The sequence below is a fragment of the Limanda limanda genome, chromosome 13 (assembly GCF_963576545.1).
Source record: "Limanda limanda chromosome 13, fLimLim1.1, whole genome shotgun sequence".
NCBI classification, from domain to species: Eukaryota; Metazoa; Chordata; class Actinopteri; order Pleuronectiformes; family Pleuronectidae; genus Limanda; species Limanda limanda.
The window spans coordinates 7345285-7372477 of record NC_083648.1 but is presented as its reverse complement, the minus strand read 5'-3'; the positions used below and the strand labels follow the sequence as shown (position 1 = coordinate 7372477).

Sequence of the window (27193 nt, the reverse complement as noted above, 5' to 3'; positions counted from 1 at the left end):
TAATAATGCTGGTAATTGTTTACTGCTTGAATACTTTATATGTGCACTGTATGTGTAAGGGGATTTTTAGTTGAATTAGCCAGAGCTTGACTCAAACATATGTATTTATATATGAAATATGTGTCAAATGTGTTTATATATAAGGGTTTAGGTTGATTGGAGACTCTGTGAATGGGTGTCTCTATATATCAGCCCTGTAATAGTCCAGGGTGCACCCCCACTCTTGGCCAAGGTCAGCAGGGTTTGGCTCCAGCCCTCCCCTGCGACCCTCAAAATATAAGCAGTATAGATAATGGAAGGATTTGTATGTATCATTTATTAACTCTGCCATTTTAACGCTGCTTTATGGCAAAAGAAAAAGTGTGAAAATACAAAAATGGTCTAAACATGATTTTCTGTCGTTGCTCTGTGTAGTTCCTGTGCTTGAAGAACATCCGCACGTTCCTGACGTCGTGCTGCGATGTGTTCGGGATGAAGAAAACCGACTTATTTGAAGCCTTTGATCTTTTCGACGTTCGAGACTTCGGAAAGGTAACACCCACATCCATCGTTACGTATTTCTGTCGCCACATGAAGAAGCAATCCTGCCTTTTCACATAAGATGATATTCTCCAGCAGTTCTCCTTTTAGCTGCCATCTTCTTTAGCAACGACTTATGAAAGTCCGTGAGCTTTTTGGGGTCTCGCACATTTTATCTGTGTTATAAGGAAACGATTTGGGTTGAGGTTTGAAGTAATCTACTGTTCATCTGTGACTTCAACTTCCTGTGAGTGGTACTGATAATAAGGATTGTAGTGGCTGTGTTCAGAAATTCAGATGCATTGTTGAGAAAAACAGGTCACGTTCTGAGAACGTTTCACACAAAAACCAAAACTGTGCCATGGTTTACCAAGCAGCTTGTCATTCACTGAATTCCTGTAACACAAAAGAAAAAGTTACATTTTTTCTACACACTATTTAAAAATACTGGTCCACAGAGGTATTTTCTAATATTTTCTGGAAAAGCTTGAGCAGAAAACTCCTGTGTTAAATCCAGAATCGGTAAAAAGTGTGTTTCTGTTAAAGTGACATGCAAACCATACATTCAATGTTATAGTTGGGTAAAAAGTAAAAAGAAGTGCATGACGCAAAGTCAAATTGCTGAAAATTAGTAAGACATAGAGCGAGTCAGAGGTATAGTGTGTTTGCCTCTGATGGAAATAAGGCTTGTGTGTGTGTGTGTTTGTGTGTGTGTGTGTGCGTTTGTGCGAGCGCGTGAGTTTAAAAGCATTCCATTTCCTCCATACATTGCCGAGCATCCTCCTGGTGTTTGTCTGAAGGGGTCGACTCCGTTTTTATTGCTGTGTTATTGTGGGAGCCACACAGTGTTATCAGGTCAGTGGCTTTGTAGTGCACTTCTCCTCGCTGCTCAGTGGACTCACAGCACAGCAGCCGGAATTTACTCAAAGAAACACTCACTCACATTTCCTTACTTCAGTGCATTTGGTGCTTAGCTTAGCTTCAAAGCGTTTGTAGTCATCAGACAATCTATAGGCAATCCACAGAGAAAGTATTCTAACAATACACTGTTTATAAAGATGGACGATACGACAGCTTTCCTTAAGAAAAGCCAAAGTATTTAAATGTCGCCTGGTGGCTGGCTGCAATATAGGTCACAAATCCAGCCTCCTCCATGTTAGCAGATGGGACAGAATTGTCGCTCCATTCCCCGATCGCTACTGAAGACAGTCTGGCTAATTGCGTCGTCCATCTTTATATTTACAGTATATATTTGCTAGAGCGGATTTTATTTGTATTAATATAATTAATATATTTATAATTATATAATTCCGTAGATTTTAAATAATAAAGATTATAAAAGCCTGTAATCTCTGGTCAAAAGGAGTTCATGTGACTTATTTAGCTCATGCAATATTTCACTTGATAAAGATTTGTGTCTAGTTGAAGTAATTTTTGATGGATCTCATGTAGTTTTTTCACATTCTCAGGTATTTTAATTAAGATGTGTCGGCGGTGCACAGAGATAAATATATAAATTCTCTTTTATTCAGTCTGATTACACATTATAACAGTTGCAATGTTTAAATCACTTCCCTGCAGGGGATGGAGAATGGTCTTAAGTCTTTGAGAACTATGGGGGCTTGCATGCAGAGCTTCGCGTGCAGTTTCCCACACAGACCATTTCCTTTCCATTCAGTGTGTAATGTTCTAAAGAAGCTTCCAGTTAATCTGCCCACTGATAATCCTGCAGGGGAGGTGGTGCCTGCAAACATGTGCAGCACATCCAAGCAGGGCTGCATAATCTCAGTCATGTTAAAGAGTTGTCCATCGAACAAACAAGCTTCCGGTGCGGGGGGGAAGATTGCACTGCCATCATTTCTTGTCCCCACCCCCTCACATTATTAGTTAAAAATACGGCTGTTGGCAGGTTTGGTGATTGGACTGGATTGACTCCAGGAAGTGTTGTACAACTGAATGAGAAATGCTCAATCTCTTCCCTATTTTCCAGAAAACATCCAAAAGAGAACATCTCAAATCTCAGCCACGGTCTAATCCACTCGCGCGGGGTTGTGCCAACTCGAGCCGTAGACTGAGCGTTAGTCCGCTGAATATCTAATGAGAGCTCTCTAACCTACATTCCTGCCGTGACTTACTACAGGCTTCACCTCGGGCAGCCACGCTGACCGCATGGAGCTGCCAGGAGGGCTGAGAGGTGAAATGGGTTTAGTGCTTCTCTCGACTGAATTCAAGATAGTAACTTGAATTCACTCAAACAGAAAAGTGCAGTAAATGTTCTTTTCTGACTGTGTTAGGTGGATTCAGATGATAAAGTTGATGCTAATCTTATATCTTTGTGGTGAATATGAAGCTATAGCATTAAGAGTGGAAACGTGTTGGTGATAGTAACACAATTTGAGGTGTAAAATAATGTTGTGTAGTTATGTGCAAATCATTTCTTGTCTCTCATTCACTTAAATCAGCACAAACTACAATATAAGGAGACAAACATATATTTGATATAGTTTTTACATATTCATTTTTATACATTTCATTGTTGTGTCATTATTTTTTATTGTCTAGCTTTTACTTATGATTCTGCTCTGGTACTTAAAGTTCCTCTGTCTTTTTCCTTATATTTTACCTTTTGTTTTCGCTTTCTACTTATTATGTTCATCGATATGCAACAAAGCACCAAAGTGAAAGCCTAGTTGACAGTGAACTCGCTTCTTATTCTGACGAGAAGACAGAGACAGAATGGTCGTCAGCAGAGTGTCTGTGGTGTTGGAGGTGTGTGTGTGTGTGTGTGTGTGTGTGTGAGAGTGTGTGTGTGTGTGTGTGTGTGTGTGTGTGTGTGTGTGTGTGTGTGTGTGTGTGTGTGTGTGTGTGTGTGTGTGTGTGTGTGTGTGTGTGTGTGTGTGTGTGTGTGTGTGTGTGTGTGTGTGTGTCTGTGTGTGTGAATGAGAGAACAGAAAGTTAAATGAACAAATCTTTTTATCTGTGCATCCAAAGTCTTTTAGTACAAATGAGTGGAGAAAGCTATTGAAAACTGCTATAAAAATTATTAATGTTCCTTTATCAGGCCTTGCAAAAGAACTGACTCCACCAACACTGAGCGTAATGCCGAGGCAAATACTGTTGGAGAAATAGCTAAATAATGGACATAAAGTCTTGAGAAATCCCTCAAAATAATTAGTTAGTCGGTTAATTTGCTCATTTTCTAATTTCTGCTCTGAAGAAGTTAGGAACAGAACTGTAAAGTAAGATTTGGATTCACCAGTAGTGTTGAAAAATACATTTTTAAAGGGTTGAGATATCAGAAGCTGTTTGCACCTTGTCCCCTCTTCCTGTGTGAATGAGTTTCTGCGGCTGTGGCTGAACACAGGTGTTTGGTGATATGAAATGAAGACAAATGTTAGACAAAAGTACAAATGGCATCTGAATTATTTATTGTTTGCAGCACTCAAACTTCTGTCTTCACTGAAACAAAAAGAAGAATCTGATGTGAGAGGATCTAACTCATCAGTCGTGTGTCATTATTCCCAGATGATACACCTGAAACACACCTGAAGGTCACAAGACAATCAGTTGATTTAAAAAAAAATATATATATATACTTTTGATTTGCTGCAAATTAAATAATTATTAAACACATTTGAATTATAAAAAGAACATTTCAAATGTAGAATTACCATAATCTATTTAGAGATTTAATAACTTAAATTTCATTTGGCTGTAAATCACACCTGTCACATATTTAACGCGGATAGTTGGATAACTCATAAAGAGAAACACAAAAAGAAAAAAGTTAAGCATCCATTCTTCCAGGGAACCGGAAGAACTCACAAATACGCTGAAAACAATCTATTATTTGTTCACCTCACGTACTAAAGCGTTAATACTTTTAGGACGTCTTCAAAACGAATTCTCACACTTGACTCGTCTGATCCTCTGAGTCAGTTGCAGCCACATGTGAGAAGCAAACTCAGCGTGGTTTGTTTGCCCTACTTACAAATTGTACTTCTAAAGCCACATGAACAAAAAGTAACAAAAACTCCCAAATAATAAAAAATCTCAATTTAACACTGAACACACAGTAAGTTCACCTTTTGAAATAATAACAATTTCTCCCAAACGTCTTTTTAGGTCCCCACTCAGTTGATTATTCTTGGCTATTGTCTAATCTATAACCTAAATGATTACGCTTATTCTATATTTTTCAATCTGTAGCATTGACTGGAGTCGACCAGTGACGGGAACCACATGTTTGATTTAATTTAAATTTTGTAAATGAGATAAATCAATTTTGTGCATAATAATCAAGAGTGACTTACATAAGGAGGAGGAGGAGGAGGAGGAGGAGGAGGAGGAGGAGGAGGAGGAGGAGGGGGCTTGTGACCGCCACGGAGCATGTCGAGGCGAAATTCGAACAAGAACTCAAATAAATGCCCCGTCAGATATCAAAACACATTGGGGTTGATGACAGAGAGAGTAATTTTTATTCTTAAATATTGATGAATGAGGAAAAAATTGGGCTCCACCAGAAGGGCACTTTTCTCATCCAGGGCAAAAGGGCACGTGCTTGAGCACCACTAGGGGGTCTATCTGTGCACGTGCCTGCTGCCTGGCAACAGAACTGAACCTGGACAAGACAAGAAAGTTTAAATGTCTCTTGATATTTTAACGTGTTTGGTTAAGTTGAAGCAGGATATTCAAGCACTGGACCTCTCCTCACTTGCCTGCGTTGTTACCTCTTCGAAAAAAACTGTTTGTCACTGATGGGAAATGAGTCCTGGGATATGTTGGGCCTGGAAGGATCCACCTGGTGAAATCGGTGATGAAAGGACACATTTTTGTCATGTGAAGGAACCTTCGAAATGGGACATAGTAGTCGAATTGAGACACAGCTTCTGTCTCTCTCACATCCACATTGCAGGACACTTCTGTGTTGTCAGACTGGCTAAAAACTGCATTGTTTGGTTTTACAAACAGAAACAATAAGTGTATTTATGTGTAGAGCGATGAAGTGAGATCTTGTCACAGGAGGCACATGTAATTCCAGGTGTGAACTAATGTCTGAAGCTGACCATTTGTCTTTGGACCCCTCAGGATGAACTCTCTCTTTCTGTCTCTCTCCAGGTCATGGACACTCTGTCTCTGCTCTCGTACACAGCAGTTGCAAAACAGGCAGGATTCAAGTAAGTCACAGAATGTTAAAAACACACAAAACAGACTCACTCATCAATTAACACAAACAGGTAAAGTTATCGAAAGCCTTTTCACATGCACCTCCGTCTCCTCCTCCACTCACCACCATAGTCTCACAACTCATTACTCTCCAGTTTTACCAGGAGTTGTTAGCTTTCATTCGTACAAAAGTATTTAATATTTACATCATATAACATTGTTTTAATGTGTTTTATTTGTAATCTTGACATCAGTAAATCTTAATAAAGGCCCTATTTCTTGTTTTCTTAAAGCTGCGTTGGTGAATCTGTAAAATATTCCAAACCGTTTCCCTGCTGCAGATATTTTAATATCTCCTTCCATTAGTCCCTCTAATAGTTTCCCCGTATAGTTTACTGAGATTAACACCGAACCTGCTGTGCTGTCGTTTCCAGGCCCTTCCCGATGGAGGACAGCCTGAAAGATGAGGACATTTACAATAATCTGGAGGACTTGATTGAGTACGTATGACTCTGCTCTCTGTGGGCCCATCACTGCGGCTGATAGGACACGATTATTTTGCTCAGAAGCAGAACTCTGCTCATCATCCTCCTGGCTCTCCAGGGGTCTGGACACCCACATGTTGTGGTTAAAGGCTCCGTCTCTCTGAGACCGTCAGAGGAAATGAATGAGTAATTCTTGCATGTTTCTGCTGAATGCATCCCGCCCACATCAGGGTTGTGAATGGAGCTGTTTGACAGCTCGCTCCAGAGCTAAGACAAATCAGGGTAATCAAATATGTACAGAAACACTATTTGTTTTCATGTCACAACTCATTTTCCAAATCAGGAGTTACTCGAATTGTGCACTCTTCCTTTATGAAGTATTTAATCTCATAAAAGCACTGATCAGTGATTAATGAGGAGTAAATGACTGAGAAAGAAACAGGAATTGAGTCTTATTGTTTCATTTAATGTCGTACGACTCTATCATTTTAACGGTTATTACATGATTTGTTGTCACACAGAGAGGATGCACAGAAAGTTTGACACCTGCACATGTTTTACTGTTAATGCTGCATCTGATCCACACGATCCATAGAGCCTGTCTGAACCCAACGGCTGTTAGTGTGGCTTTTTACACAATTGTTCCATGTCGGAAATAATCAATACATTTTAGAGATGCTAATGTGTGTGTGTGTGTGTGTGTGTGTGTTGCAGTGAGAACGCCCTTGAGGACGAGGACGACTTGTACGCGGTGGTCTACGGGCTGGAGGAGGACCACGCAGGAGGAGAGATCTATGAAGATCTCATGAGGGCTGAGCAGCCTCCCCCACTGGTACCACTATGAGTCACACACACACACACACACAAAATTTACATGGAAATGTCTCACCTGTATATGGTCATAAGAGTATATTAGTCATATATAATATCTCTTTGAATTTAATGTTTTTAAAGGTGTAAGTACTCATAATGCAAAGTGATTATTATTTAATGTCATATTAGTGGATAATTGTTTGATGACTTGAAACATGAAACATGAACATGAAAGCAGCATTTTAATATTTTAGCTAAGAATCAATTATATTCATAGTATTTGATACCCTGATCTATAACAACGACATGTTTTATATCATACAGGCTATTAGTATATACAATTAGTCCAGGCAAAGTAGCGTTTTCCGACCGACTAATTGTAAAATAATTTTTTTCAGCATAGATCATTTGTATGAGGTGTCCAGAACAACATACTAAAAGTCCTAAGAAATCCTAGTTGAGGAAATATGTTTAATTCTCATCAATGTGTGCCAATAAGGCCCGGCAACAATACACCCCAAAAGGGCTATTTTTTTCGTTTACTCCTATCAAAATAAAACTTTACACAATGAAAGTAACCATGAAACGTAACATTTTTTGTATTACAAGTTTCTTTGAAAATGAATTTATGTATGTATTTGTAATACATATGAATGGTGTTTGCCTATGCAAATTAGGACATATTCAATAAGTGTGGAGCTCATGTGCTTGTCAAATTAGTTTCAAATGTATTGTTGCTGGGCCTTATTGGCACACATTGATGAGAATTAAACATATTTCCTCATATAGGATTTCTTAGGACTTTTAGTATGTTGTTCTGGACACCTCATAGAAATGATCTATGCTGAAAAAAATTATTTTACAATTACTTCTATTTTTGGCTCCAAAATGGGCTACTTTGCCTGGACTAAATAGGTAACTTTAGATCTCACATAAACATGGTAGATAATCTTTATTGCCGTGTAATGCAGTACTAATATCAGGTGAGATCAAATGGATAGAAATTGAAAAGAATCTGCATTTACTGAATATTTCCCTTTTATTCTTTACTCTTCTTTCTTCTTTCTTTCTCAAGACGACAGTAAATTAGCAAAATAAACATAAAGAAGCAAACCACATGTTTCTCCATCAGACAGTAATAAGTGTGGAGCATGTTCTGAGGTATGCGTCTCTCCAGAAGCAGGCAGAGGTGGACGTGCGGATCTGCTGCCTGACGGAGATCAAACAGACGGAGGAGAAGTACACGGAGACGCTGGAGTCCATCGAGAAGGTTCTGCTCCTCGTCTGCATCCACTTCACATACCGTTACATCTTAATTCTACTCTAATCTTTACTGCACTAATTCACATTTATAAATTTCCTGTAACTCCTGTATCTACCAACTGATGGTGACCTTGTGATGTCTGCTACTGGTTTCAGTTTGAGTTTCACCACAGCTGTTTGTAGTTTGTAGTTTCACAAGGACCTGGAGAGATTAACAGAGAGTTTTTATTTGTATTTTCTTTCTCCAGTATTTCCTGAATCCACTGACGAAGTTCTTCTCGGCGGCTGAAATCGACAAAGTCTTTCTCAACATTCCTGTGAGTCCCACAAGTTTCCCCTTTTCGTCACAGAACATTAAAAACTAGGATGGCGCTCATAACCTCCGCCAAGGCCCTGCACTCCCCTTAACGCCAATCAAGCTGCAATCAAAAACTAAAATCTTGCAATGTTCAAAAGAGTAAAAGAAAAGTCCCCAATCCAGATCAACACTAAAATCGTATGTTTTCCACTCTGAAGTTTTACAAACAAACAAACCCTCAATAAAAGGTTTGACAGGGGTGGAAACATAACCTCCTTGGCAGACGTACTTAAATGTTTCTGTCCGGACACTAACAGCTTCTCCGTCTAATGCAGGACCTGGTTAAAGTTCACAAGAGCCTGATGGTTGACGTGCAGGACTCCATCCTGAACAAAAACGCCTTAAATCTCTACCAGATTTTCCTCAGCTACAAAGAGAGGTATTCATGAACTCCAATCATTCATATTTATTGTGAGGTTGCAGGGGAAAGCATGAAAGAGCATCGTTAATGTAGCTTCACTCCGCGTCAACATGTTGCGTAAGACTCGCGAGGTGTCAACACGTGGAAGTCAGAGAGGCCGTCGAGGGGAGCATTTCATTGGCTGGTAGCAACATCTCGTTAGGGAAAAATTTGAGAAGGGGTGGGGGGTTATTTTGGATCCTTAGAATGAAGTTGAGATGTCGAGAATAAAGTCAAATCCTCTGGTCCATCGAGTCCAGGTAGAGGAGCAGCTATGCGATGCTATACATTGTGTTAATGCTCTCAAAGAAAAAATAATTTCCTTGTTACTGAAAGAAAAAAAATCACCATTTCATTTGCACAAGCTTTTTTTAGGGTTAGTTTAATATATTTTCAAAATTTCGACTTTAATCTTGAATTGTCATTTTTACATTATTTTTGATATGAAATGAAAAGTTTGACTCAATTCTCGACATTTCAACTTTGTAAAATATTTTTTTCTCTCACCTGGCTCTCACACACTTCCATAGTGTCAGTTTCACGTGCACAGATGGTTTCATTTTAGTTTCACTCCAGACATCTGTACTCTCTCTTGCAGTTTTCAACTTACTGTTGAATATATATCACACATTTTAACTGCATTTGTGCTGTTACCAGTTTTACTTTTGAGCTGTGACAAGCCAGTGGCTAAAAAAAGCTCTGAGTCAGTTCATGATACAAAGTTCTGTCTGAGTTGTTTCTAACATTCGTGGTGAAAGTGCAACATAACTTTCCTGCTCATATTCGATTAAGGATGTCTTTGTCACTACTAGAAATGAGATCATAGTGTAGATGAATCCTGCAGAAGATTCATTATCATGTTGAGTCTCATTATCTTGAATAATATGATTCTAACATAATGTGAGTTAGATAATGAAGCTTTCCCATATTGTGTATAAACAGTTTATCATGTTTGAGATCTCTCCTCACTGTCTTTCCTCTGAATTGTTAGGCTGCTCATTTATGGAATCTACTGCAGTCGGGTGGAGATCGCCATCGCTGTGTTGGACCTCATCTGCAAAGAGAAGGAGGACGTTCGATTGAAGCTGGAGGTTTGACACCTGAAGAAGCTGCTTCACTTATCACACATATCTCGTTGTACAGTGACCCCCAGTGTTTATTTTGTGCACTACACATACAGTGTTTCAGGTTTTTTTATTGCATTGTGTGTCTCGTTCAATCCAACCTTGATAGAACCAAACAATTTAGAGAAATATACCATGATATGTGGGTAAGAGTTGTATAAGATAATAGATTTTTATGTCAAGGGTTACTGATTAAAGTAAAAGTAAATGTATAAATAAACTGTGTTTGCTCTCAGAATACAGTTGAATATACAAAATAATACAAACTAGGCCTCACTCATCTTCATGATCTCCCATTTTTCTAAAACTCAGGGGTTTTGATAATTTATCAAATTATCCCTTAAAATAAAACGTGAGAAGAAATACGCTGTGACAAATAATTGTTTTGTGCCCTGGTGCTTGTGAAAAATGTCAGTATCGTAAAGTAAAATGACACAAACTGTTTATTTATTTATTCCAGGAATGCTCCAAAAGGGCCAACAATGGGAAGTTTACCCTGAGGGACCTGCTGGTGGTTCCGATGCAGAGAGTTCTGAAGTATCATCTGCTTCTTCAGGTAAAGAGACTCTGTTGATCTGTCTTTCTGAGAAACAGCATTTATGCATATGTATACATACATATTTTGCTCTGTGTCTCCACATCGCCCAAATATTACCGGATGTTGGAGGGACTCAAGCCTTCATGGTTGTAAAATACATTCATATTTTATTACTTTTTTTCCATGAAGAGTAACAGTTTTCTTCATCGAGAGGTTTTATCATCTTTAAACTTGCAGGAAGTTTTAAATGGGTCCACTTGATGGCGCCGTTCTCCACGAATTTGGCCTCCCTTGCAATGTCCAAACAGATCCACACTGTAAAAAACACCACTGACATTCACCATTTCAATTAATCCATTGTTAAAAACAAGGATTTTTCGGGGGAAGATATTTTATTCCAGGTCTGTCTCTCATCTAAACATTTGCAAATAGTTATTATACAATTAGACCATATATTTATCTGATAGTTAATTACAATTTTTTTTAATATTCTTTGCAGTGTAAAATGATCATGTATATTTTTCGATTCTTGCAAAAAACTGCTTTTTTTTTCAAATCCCTGCACATCCCCCCACTCCCGGTCGCTGTGACCGTCTCCCCTGGTTAGTATGAACCAGAGGTCAGCGTGTGGCTGCCAGTGCAGTTCAGGACAATGACTGGAGAGCAGTTTTAAATGGTTGTAGAGAGTAATGGTCTAAATGGTGAGTGTTCTCAGTCACCCCCTACCCTGGGGAGGCACTTTGGGAAGGGGCAAGAAGAAAAGGAACAAGAGGAGGAGGTGAAGCGTAAATTAAGTGAGAGTGCTTTAGCTTCTAAAACACAGAGGAATAGTTAATCTCTTACTTTAGTATCTTTGGTATTAAAGGGCAAAGACGCCCATCTCTTGATATTAAACAATTAATGTGCAAATCACCATTTATAAAGATGTGTTGATGATTTAGATTTTTTTACTGCTTGGCTGCATCTGTTTAGAAAACAATTGTACGTTACAGAAAATAATGATGCGCTAATTTCCTTTATTAGTAAAATGGTGAGAGTGGTGCCAGACATGTTATCTCATCATGTCCTCCCACTGACAGGGACCAGTGTGAGTGTCTCTTTTTCTGTCTGACTGGTGTTGTGATGCTAATGAAACCCGGTCTTCCACACGAGACTCTGGACAGATTTCATCAACAGATTGCTTCCTCTGTGCAGGTTAATCTCCCCCCAAATACACCCCCATGTGTTGATTAATCAAAGGGACATGTGTTCGGCAGGTTGATGCGGTCAGAGCGTCTTTTCCCCCACGGCCGTATTTGTTTAAAGCTTCAGAAAAGTTTATCCAAGAGGAAGAGAAAGAATATTTATCCGTCTTTGTCTTGTTTCAGTTGCTGTTAGCAACTCAAGCAGGGTGCAAACACAAAGACATGCAGTGATATAACAGAGATATTATAATAAATGAACAATAACTGGTCTGCACGTGAGCAGGAAACTAAACACAGGTGATCCAGGCAGAGGTAGCAAGGAGATACACAGGTGAACATCAACAGGAACAGAGCAAAGCACCAAGATTAAGGGATAAAGACTTAATGTAAAATTTGGAAACTAAAAACCTCAGATAAGATAAGATAATCTTTATTGATTCCCACGGAGGAAATTCAGAGAATAATGTACAGAATAAATACACGTTCAAAATCATCAAAAATAAAATAGAACCACTGTTTTAATATACATAAAAATAGATCAGATCTTTCGATGTTGTAGAGAGACCCAGCAGTTTCCACAATGAGTAAACACGTGGTGACCAAAGAGAGAAAACCTCTTTTCTTTTTTTAGTAACAACTTGAGAAGTGAGAACAAAGAGAAGACATGACAAGTGTGAAAAAATATATAATTTGAACTGAAGAGTATAATCTAATCAGTATAATCTAAACGTTGAGTCTTCTCATTTAAAAATAAGCCTTTTTCTCATGAGAACAACATCCATCTACACAATTTACCATAAAGTTTTCTTGTTATCGAATCACAAAGTGCAGAGTGTGTTTGTCCAAGCAGTGTCAAAGTGTTTGTGTGAATGTGGTCCATGATTTCCTCTCTGTTCTCCTCCATCAGGAGTTAGTCAAACACACCCACGACGCTGCAGACAAGAGTAACCTGAAGATCGCTCTCGACGCCATGAAAGTAAGTGCAGGGCTTTATGGTGTAATCACAGTGATTTCAGCTTGTTACCGGCAGCAGGCTGATTCCAGAGATAATTCCACAAATCTCTGCCGCCATCAACTTTTATCAGAAGGAGAAAAGAAAAGACTCATGCATCATTCATGTTCCACTGCGACAGACCGGTGTGAAGGGATAAAAACTTTACATTTCCATCACATAAGTGAGTGAAAGCCCCGAGGAGTCCGCAAACAGAGATGCAGCAAATACATAACTTTTGACAATTTGAACACTTGATTCATAATATTTAAATGGGACACTTTCCCAGAGGCACACAAAAACACTTCACAACGTATTTTTGCTTATTTGCTTATCCTAGCCAAGAGAAAACTTATCTCCCTCTCATATCTGGGTGTTAAATCTGAATCTACAGCCGGCAACTGATTAGTCGAGCTTAGCATAAAGAGACGGTTTGTGACACAAAACTATCTGAGAAAGGCTTTGTTTGAAACTATTTGTAAAGGCACAAGGACGTTTCAAGGGACTTTGGGGACCACAAAAAAAACTAAACATTAAACTAAAACCACAACCCCAAACCCCTGAACAAACTGCATATTTAAACTTTTAGACATTATAGTCTTTAACCTAACCTATGAAATGTTGAGGTTTTTGGCAAAAAAGTGGTATAGCATCATTTAACTAATCAAAACCAAATTTATCTGAGATATTAAAACTTGAGCATACTTCAGTGTGACATGAACAACCAACAAGGAGAAAACTGTCTTTGAGAAGAAATTATATAGCTTGGTCCATGTCCCATTCGCTAACATGGAGGAGGCATGCTGAAGTTATCACCTGTACTGCAGCGAGCCAACAGGGGGCGACGAAAATAATTGGCTCCACTTTTTGCAAGCTTTATTAACATTCTATGGTTCATTGCAAGAAGTAACCGAGTAGATGTGATTTGAATAATCGATTTCACAAAATGTTCAAACTATCCCTTTAAATGTACTGCAATATATATATTTTTTTACAAATAACTATGTCCAGTGTTTGCTGACATATTTCATTACCTCCATACTAAACAAACTCAACCTGACACAGACTATGTGTGTGTGATATATGTGTGTGTGTGTGTCTGCCCAGGACCTGGCTCAGTATGTCAACGAGGTGAAGAGGGATAATGAGACGCTCAGGGAGATCGACCAGTACCAGAGGTCCATCGAAAACTTGGTAAACCCCAAAATCTTTTTAGTGTTTTGAGGGAGAGAGATTTCAGGGAGACATTTTATTTACTCTCAGTGGAAGTTCAGTTATTAGTGGTCGTCTTAACCCAGGGAGTCAGTATTCCATTAACCTGTCTGAGGAAATTAACCTGTAGCAAAAAGACACAACTTTGACAATTGCATTAAATATACAATATACAAAGAACGTTCTTTACAGTAGCCTGAACTCAAGGTAACCATACTTATCTGATTACGGATCATTGACATTAAAAAAATAACTAGACCTATGATGTATTTCCACGACTTACATTATCCAAAATGTTACGTTTTTAATTGGATCACATTTCTCACATTTGTTCTGAAGGATTCAAGATAACGAAAGATAAAAACATTTTGTTAATAAAGTTAATTTTAAACTAGAGGTGTAGACACCCTAATGAAATGAAGCTAGTAGTTTATTATTAAATCAATTACTTAGAACTAAATTAATTAGAACAGAAAATTATTCAGTTACAATTTTTATGATGAATTGATATTTTGAGTAGTATATAAAGAAAACTTATTCTTGTCTTTAGGCTGAATCTCTTTCTGTAAAATAAATCAGTGGATTAATACACAGTTGGAATACATCAACATGTTAATAAATAAATCATTGATGTAATACAAAATATCAAATTAACTTCAAGTTTCACGTCAGGCAGACGATGTAGGTTTTAGTGTTGATTACAGTAAATATTCCCTCGTGGCTAAATGTCTAATGTGAGCTAAATACCACAAAGTGAAGGAGGAAATCATGTAATAGAACCAGCAGCAGAGGTATCATGAATAAGAGCAAGAGGGCTTGTCAGGCTGTAAAGATCTTCTCCTCGTCCTGATTGAACACGATTGGTGAATTAAGTGAATGTCATTGGTGATCACAAGATACAACAAGAGGGGGTGTCAACACGTTTCACTGGGGAACTGCAGCGGAGGAGGGAAGTGAACCAGGAATCTGGGAGATATGTCTGGTATTCGGCTGAAATCTCGTATAGCTGATACATATCTGATGTATGTGTCACACCGAAAGAAAACATGGTTGCAAAATGCACTAGAGACCTCGTGGATAAAAACCCAAACTCCAAGATTTTCATTCAAATAAAATAATACACAAATATTAATTTTTAACAATATAAATTGCTTAATCTCAAAGAAGCTCTGATCAAATCAATGACCAAACATGTTGCACATCACACTTGAGATTAAAGTAGACTGACGCTGCAAAAAAGATGCTGTGAAAATGTTTCCTGATTGCATGCTTTTATTTTGCCTTCAGAATCAGCCTCTCATCACCTTCGGTCGGCCCAAAGGAGACGGAGAGGTGCGCATGATCTCCAATGTTGACAAGAGGAAACAAGACAGGTTGTTCTCCTTCACTTTCATTGTCTGGAAAAAAAATAATTTAAAAGAATATTACCACTGTCAATAAAGTTGGTAAATACAACTTTAATCTGCTTATGTGCTATCATGATTTACAACAAGTCATATGATCGATCATCGACTTTGTAATCTACAACATCTTCGCAACTTCATCCAAATGAATATGACTCGTAATTCGTCACAACAACAATAACACAACGGGATATAAACACAACTTTTCTCCCTTGTACAGACACATCTTTTTATTTGACGTGGCCGTCATCGTTTGCAAGAGACGAGGAGACAACTACGAGATGAAGGACGTGCTCGACCTCAACTACTTCAAGATCACCGACAACCCCACGTCTGACAAGGAGGGGAAGAAGGTCAGTTCCTCCTCAGAACCACAGACTGTGTGTGAAGACAGACGACTTCTCTCGGTCATTTAGAAGTGGAGTGGATCCACAGTATCAAGGTCTCTGCTTTCAATCAGTTTTTAAAGCATCAAACAACTAATTAAAACTCAAATTACCGAAAAAGGGAGCACTTAAACATGCATGGGTGTGAAGTTAACTATCTACAATGCCCATCCACTAACATGGAGGATGCAGGGTTAATGGGGGGAGAGGCGGTGGACTAGTGGCAGAAACTTGGACTATGGGCTGAAAAGGTCTCCGGTTCGTCTCTGGTTCGACTTCAAGGAGAAACACCAAAAAGACGAACCTGGATTGATCTGTCCAAAAATCCAAGAGGATTCTCCCTACCCTGTCTAGTGCCCCTGAGCAAGGCACCTTACTCCCCCAACATCTGCTCCCCGGGCGCCGTACATGGCTGCCCACTGCTCTGTGTGTCCTGCACCAGATGGGTTAAAAGCAGAGGTTACATTTCCCTCCTTGCATGAGTGTGTGCATGTCTGTGCATGTGTTTGGGACAAATAAATGTATCTTAATCTTATCTTAATGACCTAGACTGCAGCCAGCCAGCAGGTGTCAATCAAGAGGATTATGCTCCACTTTTAAGGAGCTGTCATCTCATCCATCTTTGTTTTCTCTCCATCGCTCAGAATTACAGTTATATCCTCTCATTTGCTGGTGGAGGGTCAGTGGGGATTTCTCCTCACTCCAAACCCTGATGTAGAAAACTGGCTTTGACGCCTCTTACAGTTTATTCTTCACGTGTGTTTTATTCCCGCCCTGTGGGAGCGTCTGCAGGTAGTGTTTGGGACTTGTTGATGTCTTGTTGATGAATGCTCACAGATGGTTTCCTCTCACTCTGGTGCTGATCGCTAATGTGAAAGTGACAGCCTGCCAGCATAGGACGGGTCTGTGGTTTTTATCAGAGAGACTCTATTATCATCCTCATTTACTCCATTGTTCAGCCATGATGGTCGTGTGTTCAGTGTTTGGGTATTTCCATTGCAAGGATTGGTCTCATACGTGCATGTTTATGAGCTCGATGCATCTTCTCTGCGAGCGTTTGTCATTATTCATGCTTGTGTCTGACATGATTTTCTAAATTAACAGTATTGTACTAAACATATAATGACACGAGCGGTGCCATTTGGCCCCACACGTTTAGATGTGTCATCATTACGCTTCATTTTTTTATCTCATCCACCTTCTAACGATGAAGCTCCATCAATCATGAGCCGCACAAAAAGACACGGGCAGAAAAAGATAATTTGCGGCGAGACAAGAAAAGAAAAGAACAGAACGAGATGACAAATATTCACAGATGTGCAGATACTGTGTGTAACCACCTCACCACACACACACACACACACACACACACAAACACACACACACACACACACACACACACACACACACCGCAGGACAGAGATGCTAATATCAGGTGATGAATGTGTGCAGTCCTCCAAGGCTGCTTACAGCTATATATCATTTTCTGCTAAATGAAACTTCAGTGTGTGTGAATGTGTTGCCGCTGAGCGCCCACACAGTCATCAATGATTTAACACTTCAGCGGGGCTCGAAAAACACTCAGCACTGTGCAGGGCAGGCCGACCGTGCCCATGGGCAAGGCATTTAACCTGTGCTACTTCCTGCGGTCGAAAACCTTTTTCTGGAAAGTTACCTCCTGAATGAATCAGTGAAGAGAGAACAAGCACGTTTCTGAAGATATCGTTTAACACGCTGGTTTTTATTTAATAGATGTTAATGCCTATGTAGGAAATCTGACAGGGGTAGTTGAGGTCTATGGCAGGTCTTCTTTCCTTAAAGCCTATTGGTAATGTTCCTACATGTCGAACTTCTGTGCTCTCTTTTGAACCTCGGCTCCTCTGAGGCAGATTAGCAGCCTCTGCCTCACTGTCGTCACAGCTTAAGTTCTCTTTGGGCTGAATTCTGGTTAAACTACGGCAGCTCTCCTGACGTCGACGGAATCCAGCAGCCGACACACAGTCTGGCTGCTCTGTGAGCCCGGTGGCACCGGCCCTGGAACCACACGGCACAGGAGCTGAAGCCAGTGAGGACTGATGACGCCTTTAATAGCTGCAGATCATTGTCTATCACAGACAGCCTGAACAAAATATTTGTTTGACAGTGTGGAGGACAGTGTTAGGAAAGAGGTCACATGGGGTTAGTTAAGATGACATAACAGGGTTGAGGGAATTTAAAGCAAGTAAAAAAACGCAACCACATATTTGAATGGCTCAGTTTGGAGTCTGTATGTTATTATTATTTATTTTTTCCGCCTTACCAACAAAAAGAAAGAACTATGTATGGGAGTAAATATCTTAAAATATGTCTCATGTCTGTTAGATTAATGCAATTTTGTGCTGATTTATCTAATCCTGCTTTCAGACATGCACTGAACCCTGGATGTTCTCCTGGAATTTTTGATTGCACTGGAGTTTTCTTGGAATGTTCCTGACATTGTCCTGTGCATGAGAGTGTTATCGATCTTTTTCTATCCATCTCTCTAAATAACAGGGTGTTGCAAAAAGTGCCAAAGGGATCTTCCTGTGGCCTTAGCTGTGTCATGGGGAGTATCGATGGAGTATTTTGGGGGATCCATGATTTCTCACTTTTATCATATTATCTTGAACACTTTTACTTAAAAACCCTTTGAGTTCTTATCGGGTGAATATGATTTTCTTTCCAGTTATTACTGACACCACAAATAGCATTTATCCCAGCAGCACCTATTTACATAGCCGCTAGTTACAGAGGATCATGCTCTGTTTACAGCTAAGCCCACGAATGCACCAACACAACCCTCCATGGGGTTTTGCAGATTTATGACATGCAAATTGAGAAGAAGACTTTTAACTCAGAGTGCCATCGTTGGTTAACGTTGCTCTCGACTGACCCGTCGTTGAAAGTGTACACACCATGAGATGATCATCAGAGTATAAATTTAGACGTGGTATTTATACATATGCTAATGATGCAGCACTCATATAAATGCATTAGGTTTGATGGCTGTCCTCTGCTTGACCTCCACAGTGGTGCTACGGGTTCTACGTGACTCACCAGCAGGGCTACACGGGCTTTGAGTTCTTCTTCAAGACCAGAGAGCTGAAGAAGAAGTGGCTGGATCAGTTTGAAATGGCCATGTAAGCACAAAGAGACACCCACACCAGCGTCCAGGCAGATTGTGATCCACACAGAAGACCAGTGTGTGTACCACAGGGAGAGAAACACACACTGTGTACTCGTGTGTGTGTGTGTGTTGTGTTTGTTTGTCTTTGTTTGCGTCCGTGTTATTCCAAGGCCGAGAGAGGTGTTGACTCTCTCATGTGCGCTGTTTGATCAGGTCTTAGCTGTAATCAAGCACACACTGCTGACACCAGTACGATAACACACACACACACAGACACACACACACATACATGCACATTAAACACAAACTGTTCCAAAGAGTCGCTCTGCATGGACGGCAATCAGTGTCTATGGAGGTAAGTCGTATTATTTGGTGTCTGTAGGAGATTTGCAGCAGCAGATATCCTCATTTCCTTCTCTGGTTTGTTGTTCTTTGAGGATACGGTGTTGTTTTGACATGACACTCCGATTGAATGAGAAATAGTTTTGTGTTTGGATATGTATGAAAACAATATCCCAGCTCTGCACGCCGACTCTCACGCTGTGGCCTTTCTGAATTCATTCTCACTTCTAACAGTGTTCAAGGTGATAACTCTTATATACATGTATCACAGCAACACAGTGCAGTGTGAGAGGGATCATAGACTGGGTATAAAGATGGACGCCATGTAACTAAGCTCATATATGAACAAATGCGATTATTTTGTGCATTTGCTGGGATAGCGAGGACCTGTCGTAGAGACCATTCATGAGTCAGTCTCAGCTGTCAATCATAACGTATCACCCTGTTTTTATATTATCAAAAATCAAATTAAATCCAAACTTACCGGAAAAATTTACATTTTAAAAACACTGATGTGATAAGAAACACCTTAAACCATAGAAACTGTTTTTAAGATTTATGGTTTTTACTTTTGTCCATGTTCCATTCGACTTCATTTGACTTCACTTTTTGGGAGTTGTCATGTCGTCAATCTTCAAACCAACAACTGCAAATCAGATTTATAGCTAACTTGAGGTGGTGGTGAATGGCCCCTGTTAAATAAACTCAACTAAACTGCCTTGAAAGGATTGGTTATCTGTTTGTGTCTTTGAGAATAATTCATTTGACTTTCACTAACACGAAGGGGGCAGGATTTATGTCCGAGGAGCTAGCATGTCATCCATCTTTATATATAGTCTACGGCGGGAATGTGCATTAATCAACACCCAGTTTCCGTCTTTACTCTTTGAAACCTACGCAGCCGTGTACCGAGTGAGGAACCACACGACCACTTCCCCGCTGGGCCCTCCACACTTTCTCCCAACCTTGTGTGTAATTTGAATAGGCAAATAACCATTTTCACAGCAGCCTTGAAACAGTGTTTTCCTCAGATCCAGCGTCTGAGTCAGAAAACAGCTGTGTGCTGCAGTGCATTGGGTAATGACACCAGAACGGGTTCATTCAGAATGTGAAAATTGTACCAATGAAGAGGATGTGGGTTCCTGATGAAGGACTCACTTGTGGGAGCACTCGGTTTAAGTGGCTTCTTGATGGTGTGTTCAAAAACCAAAAAAAAACATGTTTTCTTTTATTTGTGTCAGTCGTGTTTGCTCATGTTCCAGACGGGCTGCGTGTTCCCGCTCTGTACTTTCCCTTCCTCTCATGTTTGAACACACAGATCAAAATTGGATGTGGGCTGATTCAAGTCCTCTTCACTTTGCTCACATGTTCTGTCGGGCGGAGAAAAATAAACAGAATAAACTGCCACAGGAAAGTTATCTGATGAGTAATGAAGAGATTTGTTCCCACAACTGAGACACACACAAAAATATATATATTAGCAAGCTGCATGGTTGTATAGGTATGGCAATAATAGGCTTTTTTATCAATCGGTTAAATTTTGCACATACACCCATAGTCCCCAGAGGACGACTCATATCGACTTTGGTGTGAACCCCCTGATTTTACCTGTAGCGCCACCATGAGGTTTATATTTGTTGTTATGAGTGATTACCTCCAAACTATTAGATAGATTACCATTATTGCACTTTAACATTGCTGAGTCTTGTTTGTATTTAAAGGTGCAGTGTGTAAGTTTTAGGTGAAAGGGATCTAATGGCAGATATTAAATATAAAATAATACTGGTGATGTTTTCGATATTGTTTATTCACCTAAATTGAACGAATTTGTTCTATTTACCTTAGAATGGACCCTTTATATTTAAATACTTTATATTAACATCAGGAGCAGGTCGTCTCTATGGAGGCAGCCATGTTTTTTACAGTAGCCCAGACTGGACAAACTAAAAACCTTTTGAGACAACTTTCACGACAACTGAAGGTTACCACAGGTTCTCTTCCGTGTTTGGAAGAGAAGGGTGAAGCGAGGTCTATGCAGCTGCAACATGCAACTTCCCCACTAGATGTCACTAAATCCTACCCACTGAACTTTTAACCATCTTTTCTTCTTGTTGTATGTCTCAGATCTAACATCCGACCGGAGAAAGCCAACCACAACTCCCACCAGTTCAAGATGCACACGTTTGAGAGGATCACGTCCTGCTGCTTCTGTCACCTCCTGCTCAGGTAGGATTCAGGCTTCCTGCAGCGAGCTCCTTCCACGCTGGATAATTATGGAGCACTGATGAAGTCCCAGTAGAGTATATAAATGTTGTGAGGTGGTTCTGAGACGCGGTGCAAATAGAAACCGTTACTATGCACCTCGTTCCAGGATGGAAAATCATCATGTGGGGTTGATCTTGTGAAACTCCACTTCAAATCTTTTTCAGATTAAAGGCATGAACGGGGACACTGTGACATTTTACATTTCAGTCACTTCTCCTCAGGGGTCTTTGGAGGATGTGAAAATGAAAATAGCTTATTAGCACTGGGTTTTAATTGAAATAAAACGTTAGTGTACTCTAGTAAGGACGGTTAATACCTCAGTTTTCAGCAGATGGTGTCGGTTTTATGGTTCTGGGTTTCTGAAGGACATTTCCTGTGTCATTTTTTCTTCCCTGGAGTGTGAGACCGAAGCCTGGAAACCAAAAATGTCAGGGCGATTTTCTTTAGGAGGCTGATGTCCGTGAAATATAACCTGTGATTTATTGTTTCCAGGGGCATCTTTAACCAGGGCTACCTCTGCATCAAATGTGGTCTGGGGGCTCATAAGGAGTGTTTGGGTCGACTGGAAGTGTGCGGGAGAACAGGTGAGATGATGGAGACCTCCGAACTGATTACTTTTCCAACACATGTTATCCTGAAAACTCCTCTCCCTGATATCCACTCTGTGTGTGTCCCTTTGGAGTTTAAATCAGCATATTTTTATGTGACCTTTACTCTAGCGCCACCATCAGGACGATACTTTCACTCATCCACACAAAATCTGAAAATCGAAAGGGCAGATCCCCATGAAATTCAATGAGCACATTCATGCTCGAGAGATGATCTGCTATCTACATTTTTAACTGTGTGTGTGAGCTTTTCTCTTGCACCACCCACATTTCTGATTGTCAACCACGTACACAACGTATCTCACAGATTGAATCGTAACTAATTAAGATCTTGACCTTTCCTTGTTTTTCCACTCCCACACTCTAATTATACGTTTATTTCCCTATCACGTGTTCTTTATAATCTCTGAAGCATCATGAGGTTGACGGTTGATGTTGTGTGTCTCTCTGTGTGTTTGTCGCTCTCCTGTTTGCAGATTTGGCAAAGCAGAAACCCAAGGTAAGACCTGCACTGCTACACTAACGATTTTTATATTTACTATATAACACAACAGATGATACATTATACACCCACACATGCACTGGAGTGTGCCACCACAATATAATGGACTGTATGCAAGTGTAATCATATAATAATGTTTTAAAAGTTATTCTAGCGAATATAAACTAATCAAATTTGGATTTAACTGATGCACTAAAATATACAAATTAAATGCATGGTAATAAAATGATGCTGAAATGCTTGCTGAGTATTTCCACTGCCCTCTCTGTAACATTTACACTTTATAGTTTTGTGCTTGTGTTCATTTGAAGACTCTTTTTAATTTTAAGATTTGTGAGCCCAGTGTTTAATGAAGTCTTTTCCACAAACTTGTATAAACCTTTATAGCTCTTCCTAGTGTATATTTACATAAATATAAGCGGTTATTAAAAATACTCTGTATTATATGTTACTATTTCTAAGTATTCCACACTTGAGTCACCTGTTATGAGTTGTTTTACTTATGAAACCCTGGATGTATAAAAAACTTCATCATACCACTTTGGAATAAATGCATAAAATTCCCATTTGCTCCCCAGATGTTCAGATTTCTGTAATTTCTGGCAGCTAATCTAAAATTAATGAAAACTCGTTGATGCCCCGATGGGTTATAGACAACATGAAGATCTAGTATTTATGTATTGTATGCATGTATTTTACCTTTATACATAATAAGTGCTCAGTCCTAGAGAACGCCTACATGTTACTCTCGATATCTGACTCACAGATGATGACCTGCAGAGTATTAGTCACTGCTCAGGTCAGGCTGATCCTGCACAGGGCCTCTCTCTTAATCCTTTCTCGATATTTTTTTCTGGATTTATTGTGTTTCATGCTTTTACCTGTGGCATGATTTGTGCTCTCTCTCTCTTTCTCTCTAACAACAGGAGAACTCAGCACCAGCAGACCCAGGTCAGTGAGCCTTGACCACTCCACCACATTTGTGAACCTGCTAAGGGTTTTCCTTGCGCTGTACCTCTTAAGCTGCTTTCATCTCGGGGCTCTGCAGCCAAACCGAAACACAGACAGGATGAAAAGCAACCGGTTGGTCAGAGGCCAGATGTGAGATGGCTGCTGGTTTAAAACGAACCCTCAGATGCTATCGCAACCCCCCCCCCACCCCCCCCCCACCACCACCACTTCATCAAATATTACTCAACTTTTTTTTTCTTTGTGTGCCACAGAAACCCTGAAGATTTACACTGACATGGATTTCTCCACAGGGTTCAGAGCAGGGAATGAACAACAACAGTTTCCCTCTTGACAAAAAAGATATTTGAGTAAGAATAGGACACAAAAGGAGCCCAAACCGAGGCAGGGAAGGAAAAAAAAAACCTCTTTTCTCACCTCATGCTGCGAAGCCCTAAACCCTTGACGGCATTGAGATGAATTGAAGGAGGTGGAATCATTACGAGAGCCGCGGCAGGAGAGAAACCGGCAGGAAAGCACTTGCAGCAGTCTATACGCCGCGGCCTCAACCGCTGAGCCGTGCCTTTGTGATAAATCAATTTCCATAAGGGGCTTTATGAGAGAGACAGCTGTGCTTATTGTTCTTAATAAAAACATGAATGTGAGATATTCCATTCATCAGAGGTCACTGTGATATCCCCCCCCCTCCCGTAGGGCTGGTTTGCAAGGGGTGGGGGGGGAGCTGTGGCTGGAAGCGAGTTGTGTCTGAGGGGGCTCGATGTGTGAGTCAGGGGGAGAGTAAGTGGCCGTGTCTCATAAGTTGGCAGCGGTGTTTAGTCTTAGCCTGAGCTGGGTGCTTGTGGCTGTATTTTGTCCGAGGAGCGATCGGAGCCGTTCAGGAATCAGAGAGATGAATTTCCTGCTGCAGTGACTCTGTTCTTTTTTTGTTAGTTTTTTACAATTGAGCTATTTCGGTTGTTTAAACTTTAATCAAAACGTCTGTCAGAATTCCCACATAAATCACAAAGAGCAGTTGTCGAACCTTAAAGTGATAAAGTGACAGGAAGGAACTTGGGTGGTTCACCTAAAACTACAAAAACATAAAAACACATTCTTCACCTTCCTTTATTATTTACATTTACTTTTATGTAATATTATAACTATTAATATTATTATTATTATTATTTAGCCTAGGTGGTTTTATGTGCTCAGAGATCACCTCAAATAATAGCGCTGTAGTTGATACATTTTGTTTGTTGGGAACTTTACTGCAGTTTAGTTTGCCCTGTTGCATTGATGTCAAACTGTAGTATAGGGTGTCAGTGCACAAAAACCTTATAAAGTGCAGAGCAATCTACTGACCACACCCAACCACATTAACCCAAATCATCAAAATAGAAATCACAAAAACATATTTTTCCGGGAAATAAGTCACATTTCCCCTGGATGACCATCAGAACTCTAAATGACCAGTTCTCTGTATTAGGCCTAATTTCACATTCATTTCAAAGTGTCAGTAACTGAGGTGAATCGAGCAAACGTACACATCTCTTTAACGTTTTTAATCAAACAAAGAACTTTTTTGCTCTGTTGCTAGGCGACGGCTGTCAGCCGGTGATGCAATAAGGAGACCAGACCGTCTCAGTTCTGTTCGGTCGACGTGACCGACAAAGGATTTAGTCTCATACTTATACTTTCACCTTGTTTTTCAGAAACTCTCTGGCCCACATGATGACAGTATTTCTGCTGCACAGCTGCTCGTGTCTGTGCACAAGACGTGTATGAAAGTTTGAGTATAAATGTGTTTGTGTTCCCTGTCTGCTAGGTTTACCCAGGATGGTTGTGATCAGAGACTACGGTGGCATCCCGTATCCCCAGTACGGGCCCCCACTAAGCATTCATGTGGGGGATGTCATTGAAGTGATGTTTGCAGACCTGCACAGCTCCTGGTGGCAGGTGCGTGTCACTCAGCTCGTCCTCGTTTTATCTCAACATCTGTGATGCCCATGAAAAAATAACATGTTATGGCGTGCCAGGTTGGCTCGGCGCACACGCAGCGTCTTTGCAGTGTCACGGGTTTGAATCCATGCCGTCTGTCGTCTCCTCTCTCTAATACTGGAGGTCCCACTGTGTGGCAAAGGGAAGAAGAGCATTCAAAACAGCCGTGATGGGGTGACGTCATTATTTTGTCTCCCTGTGGTCATCCCTGTTTATAAATCACACATCGTATCGTGGTTATCTGTCACATCCTGGGTCCTGACATCTATAAATATGACACTGAGATGAGGTCAGCCTCATTTGGAAAACTAGAAACACTAACGGACAACGGTGTTGATGAGAAAGTACAATCTGTACCTTGCCTCTAAACTGCAAATGTATTCATTTAGACTTTGAATCAATCACAACGAAAACATCGATTGTAAAATAAGGATTAGAAATTGGAAATTAGAAATCATATGGAATTGGTATCTCACATTTCTGCAAAAATTCATCAGAAGACGGTAAAGCATAGACCAGTAGTTATTTATATGTTATAAAATACATGTAATAAAGAAGAACAATACTATACAAGTTTCAAAGCATACAAAATATATGTCACTGTGTTGTATTTGTCACATTCTGCGTCCTGACAACCATCAAACCGACACTGTGATGAGGTCAGCGCCGTTTAGAAAACTAGAAATACTAAAGGACAACGGTGTTGATGAGAAAGTACAATCTGTACCTTGCCTCTAAACTGCAAATGTATTCATTTAGACATTGAATCAATCACAATGAAAACATTGATAAGAAAATAAGGGTTAGAAATTGGAAATTAGATGGAATTGGTATCTCACATTTCTGCAAAAATTACCGTCTGCAGAAGACGGTAAAGCATAGACCAGTAGTTTTTTAAGATTAGATAGATTAAGATACATTTATTATTCCCAAACACATGCACAGACATGCACAAGCACACTCATGCAATTGTAGGGAAATGTAACCTCTGCTTTTAACCCATCTGGTGCAGGACACACAGAGCAGTGGGCAGCCATGTACGGCGCCCGGGGAGCAGATGTTGGGGGAGTAAGGTGCCTTGCTCAGGGGCACTAGACAGGGTAGGGAGAATCCTCTTGGATTTTTGGACAGATCAATCCAGGTTTGTCTTTTTGTTGTTTCTCCGTGGAGTCGAACCAGAGACGAACCAGAGACCTTTTCTGCCCATAGTCCAAGTTTCTGCCACTAGTCCACCGCCTCTCCTTTTTTTATTTTATTTTATTTTATTTTATATGTTATCAAATACATGTAATAAAGAAGAAGAACACAATATGATTTGCACAGCACAAGTTTCAGAGCATACAAAATATATTTCTCCGTGTTGTATTTGTCACATTCTGCGTCCCGACAGCCATTAAACCGACACTGTGATGAGGTCAGCACCGTTTAGAAAACATCAGATGAAGATCTACTGTATCTGAACTCCACTGAACCCCGGCTGCATTAGAGACGGGTTGTTTGTCTTTTTCTCTCCTCCTCAGATTGAATCACTGCCCACATCAGA

At 40.1% G+C, this 27193-nt stretch overlaps 1 protein-coding gene across 2 annotated transcripts in view; it reads left to right on the top strand.

Moving 5' to 3' along the window:
* The window catches only part of LOC133018374 (guanine nucleotide exchange factor VAV3-like), a 51838-nt gene that overhangs the window by 3191 nt on the left and 21454 nt on the right, over nucleotides 1–27193 (top strand). The window contains exons 2-20 of one of the 2 annotated variants that reach the window (XM_061084731.1): nucleotides 415–531; nucleotides 5638–5696; nucleotides 6120–6185; nucleotides 6885–7002; nucleotides 8161–8253; nucleotides 8495–8563; nucleotides 8880–8983; nucleotides 9996–10095; nucleotides 10589–10684; nucleotides 12758–12826; nucleotides 13949–14035; nucleotides 15341–15426; nucleotides 15677–15809; nucleotides 18891–19000; nucleotides 21454–21555; nucleotides 22087–22176; nucleotides 22653–22701; nucleotides 23631–23655; nucleotides 25478–25608. In XM_061084731.1, coding sequence (XP_060940714.1) covers nucleotides 415–531; nucleotides 5638–5696; nucleotides 6120–6185; nucleotides 6885–7002; nucleotides 8161–8253; nucleotides 8495–8563; nucleotides 8880–8983; nucleotides 9996–10095; nucleotides 10589–10684; nucleotides 12758–12826; nucleotides 13949–14035; nucleotides 15341–15426; nucleotides 15677–15809; nucleotides 18891–19000; nucleotides 21454–21555; nucleotides 22087–22176; nucleotides 22653–22701; nucleotides 23631–23655; nucleotides 25478–25608 — 1704 coding nt within the window. Of the gene's footprint in view, nucleotides 1–414; nucleotides 550–5637; nucleotides 5697–6119; nucleotides 6186–6884; nucleotides 7003–8160; nucleotides 8254–8494; nucleotides 8564–8879; nucleotides 8984–9995; nucleotides 10096–10588; nucleotides 10685–12757; nucleotides 12827–13948; nucleotides 14036–15340; nucleotides 15427–15676; nucleotides 15810–18890; nucleotides 19001–21453; nucleotides 21556–22086; nucleotides 22198–22652; nucleotides 22702–23630; nucleotides 23656–25475; nucleotides 25609–27193 lie in introns of both variants that reach the window. The other variant, XM_061084730.1, reaches the window with a different exon arrangement.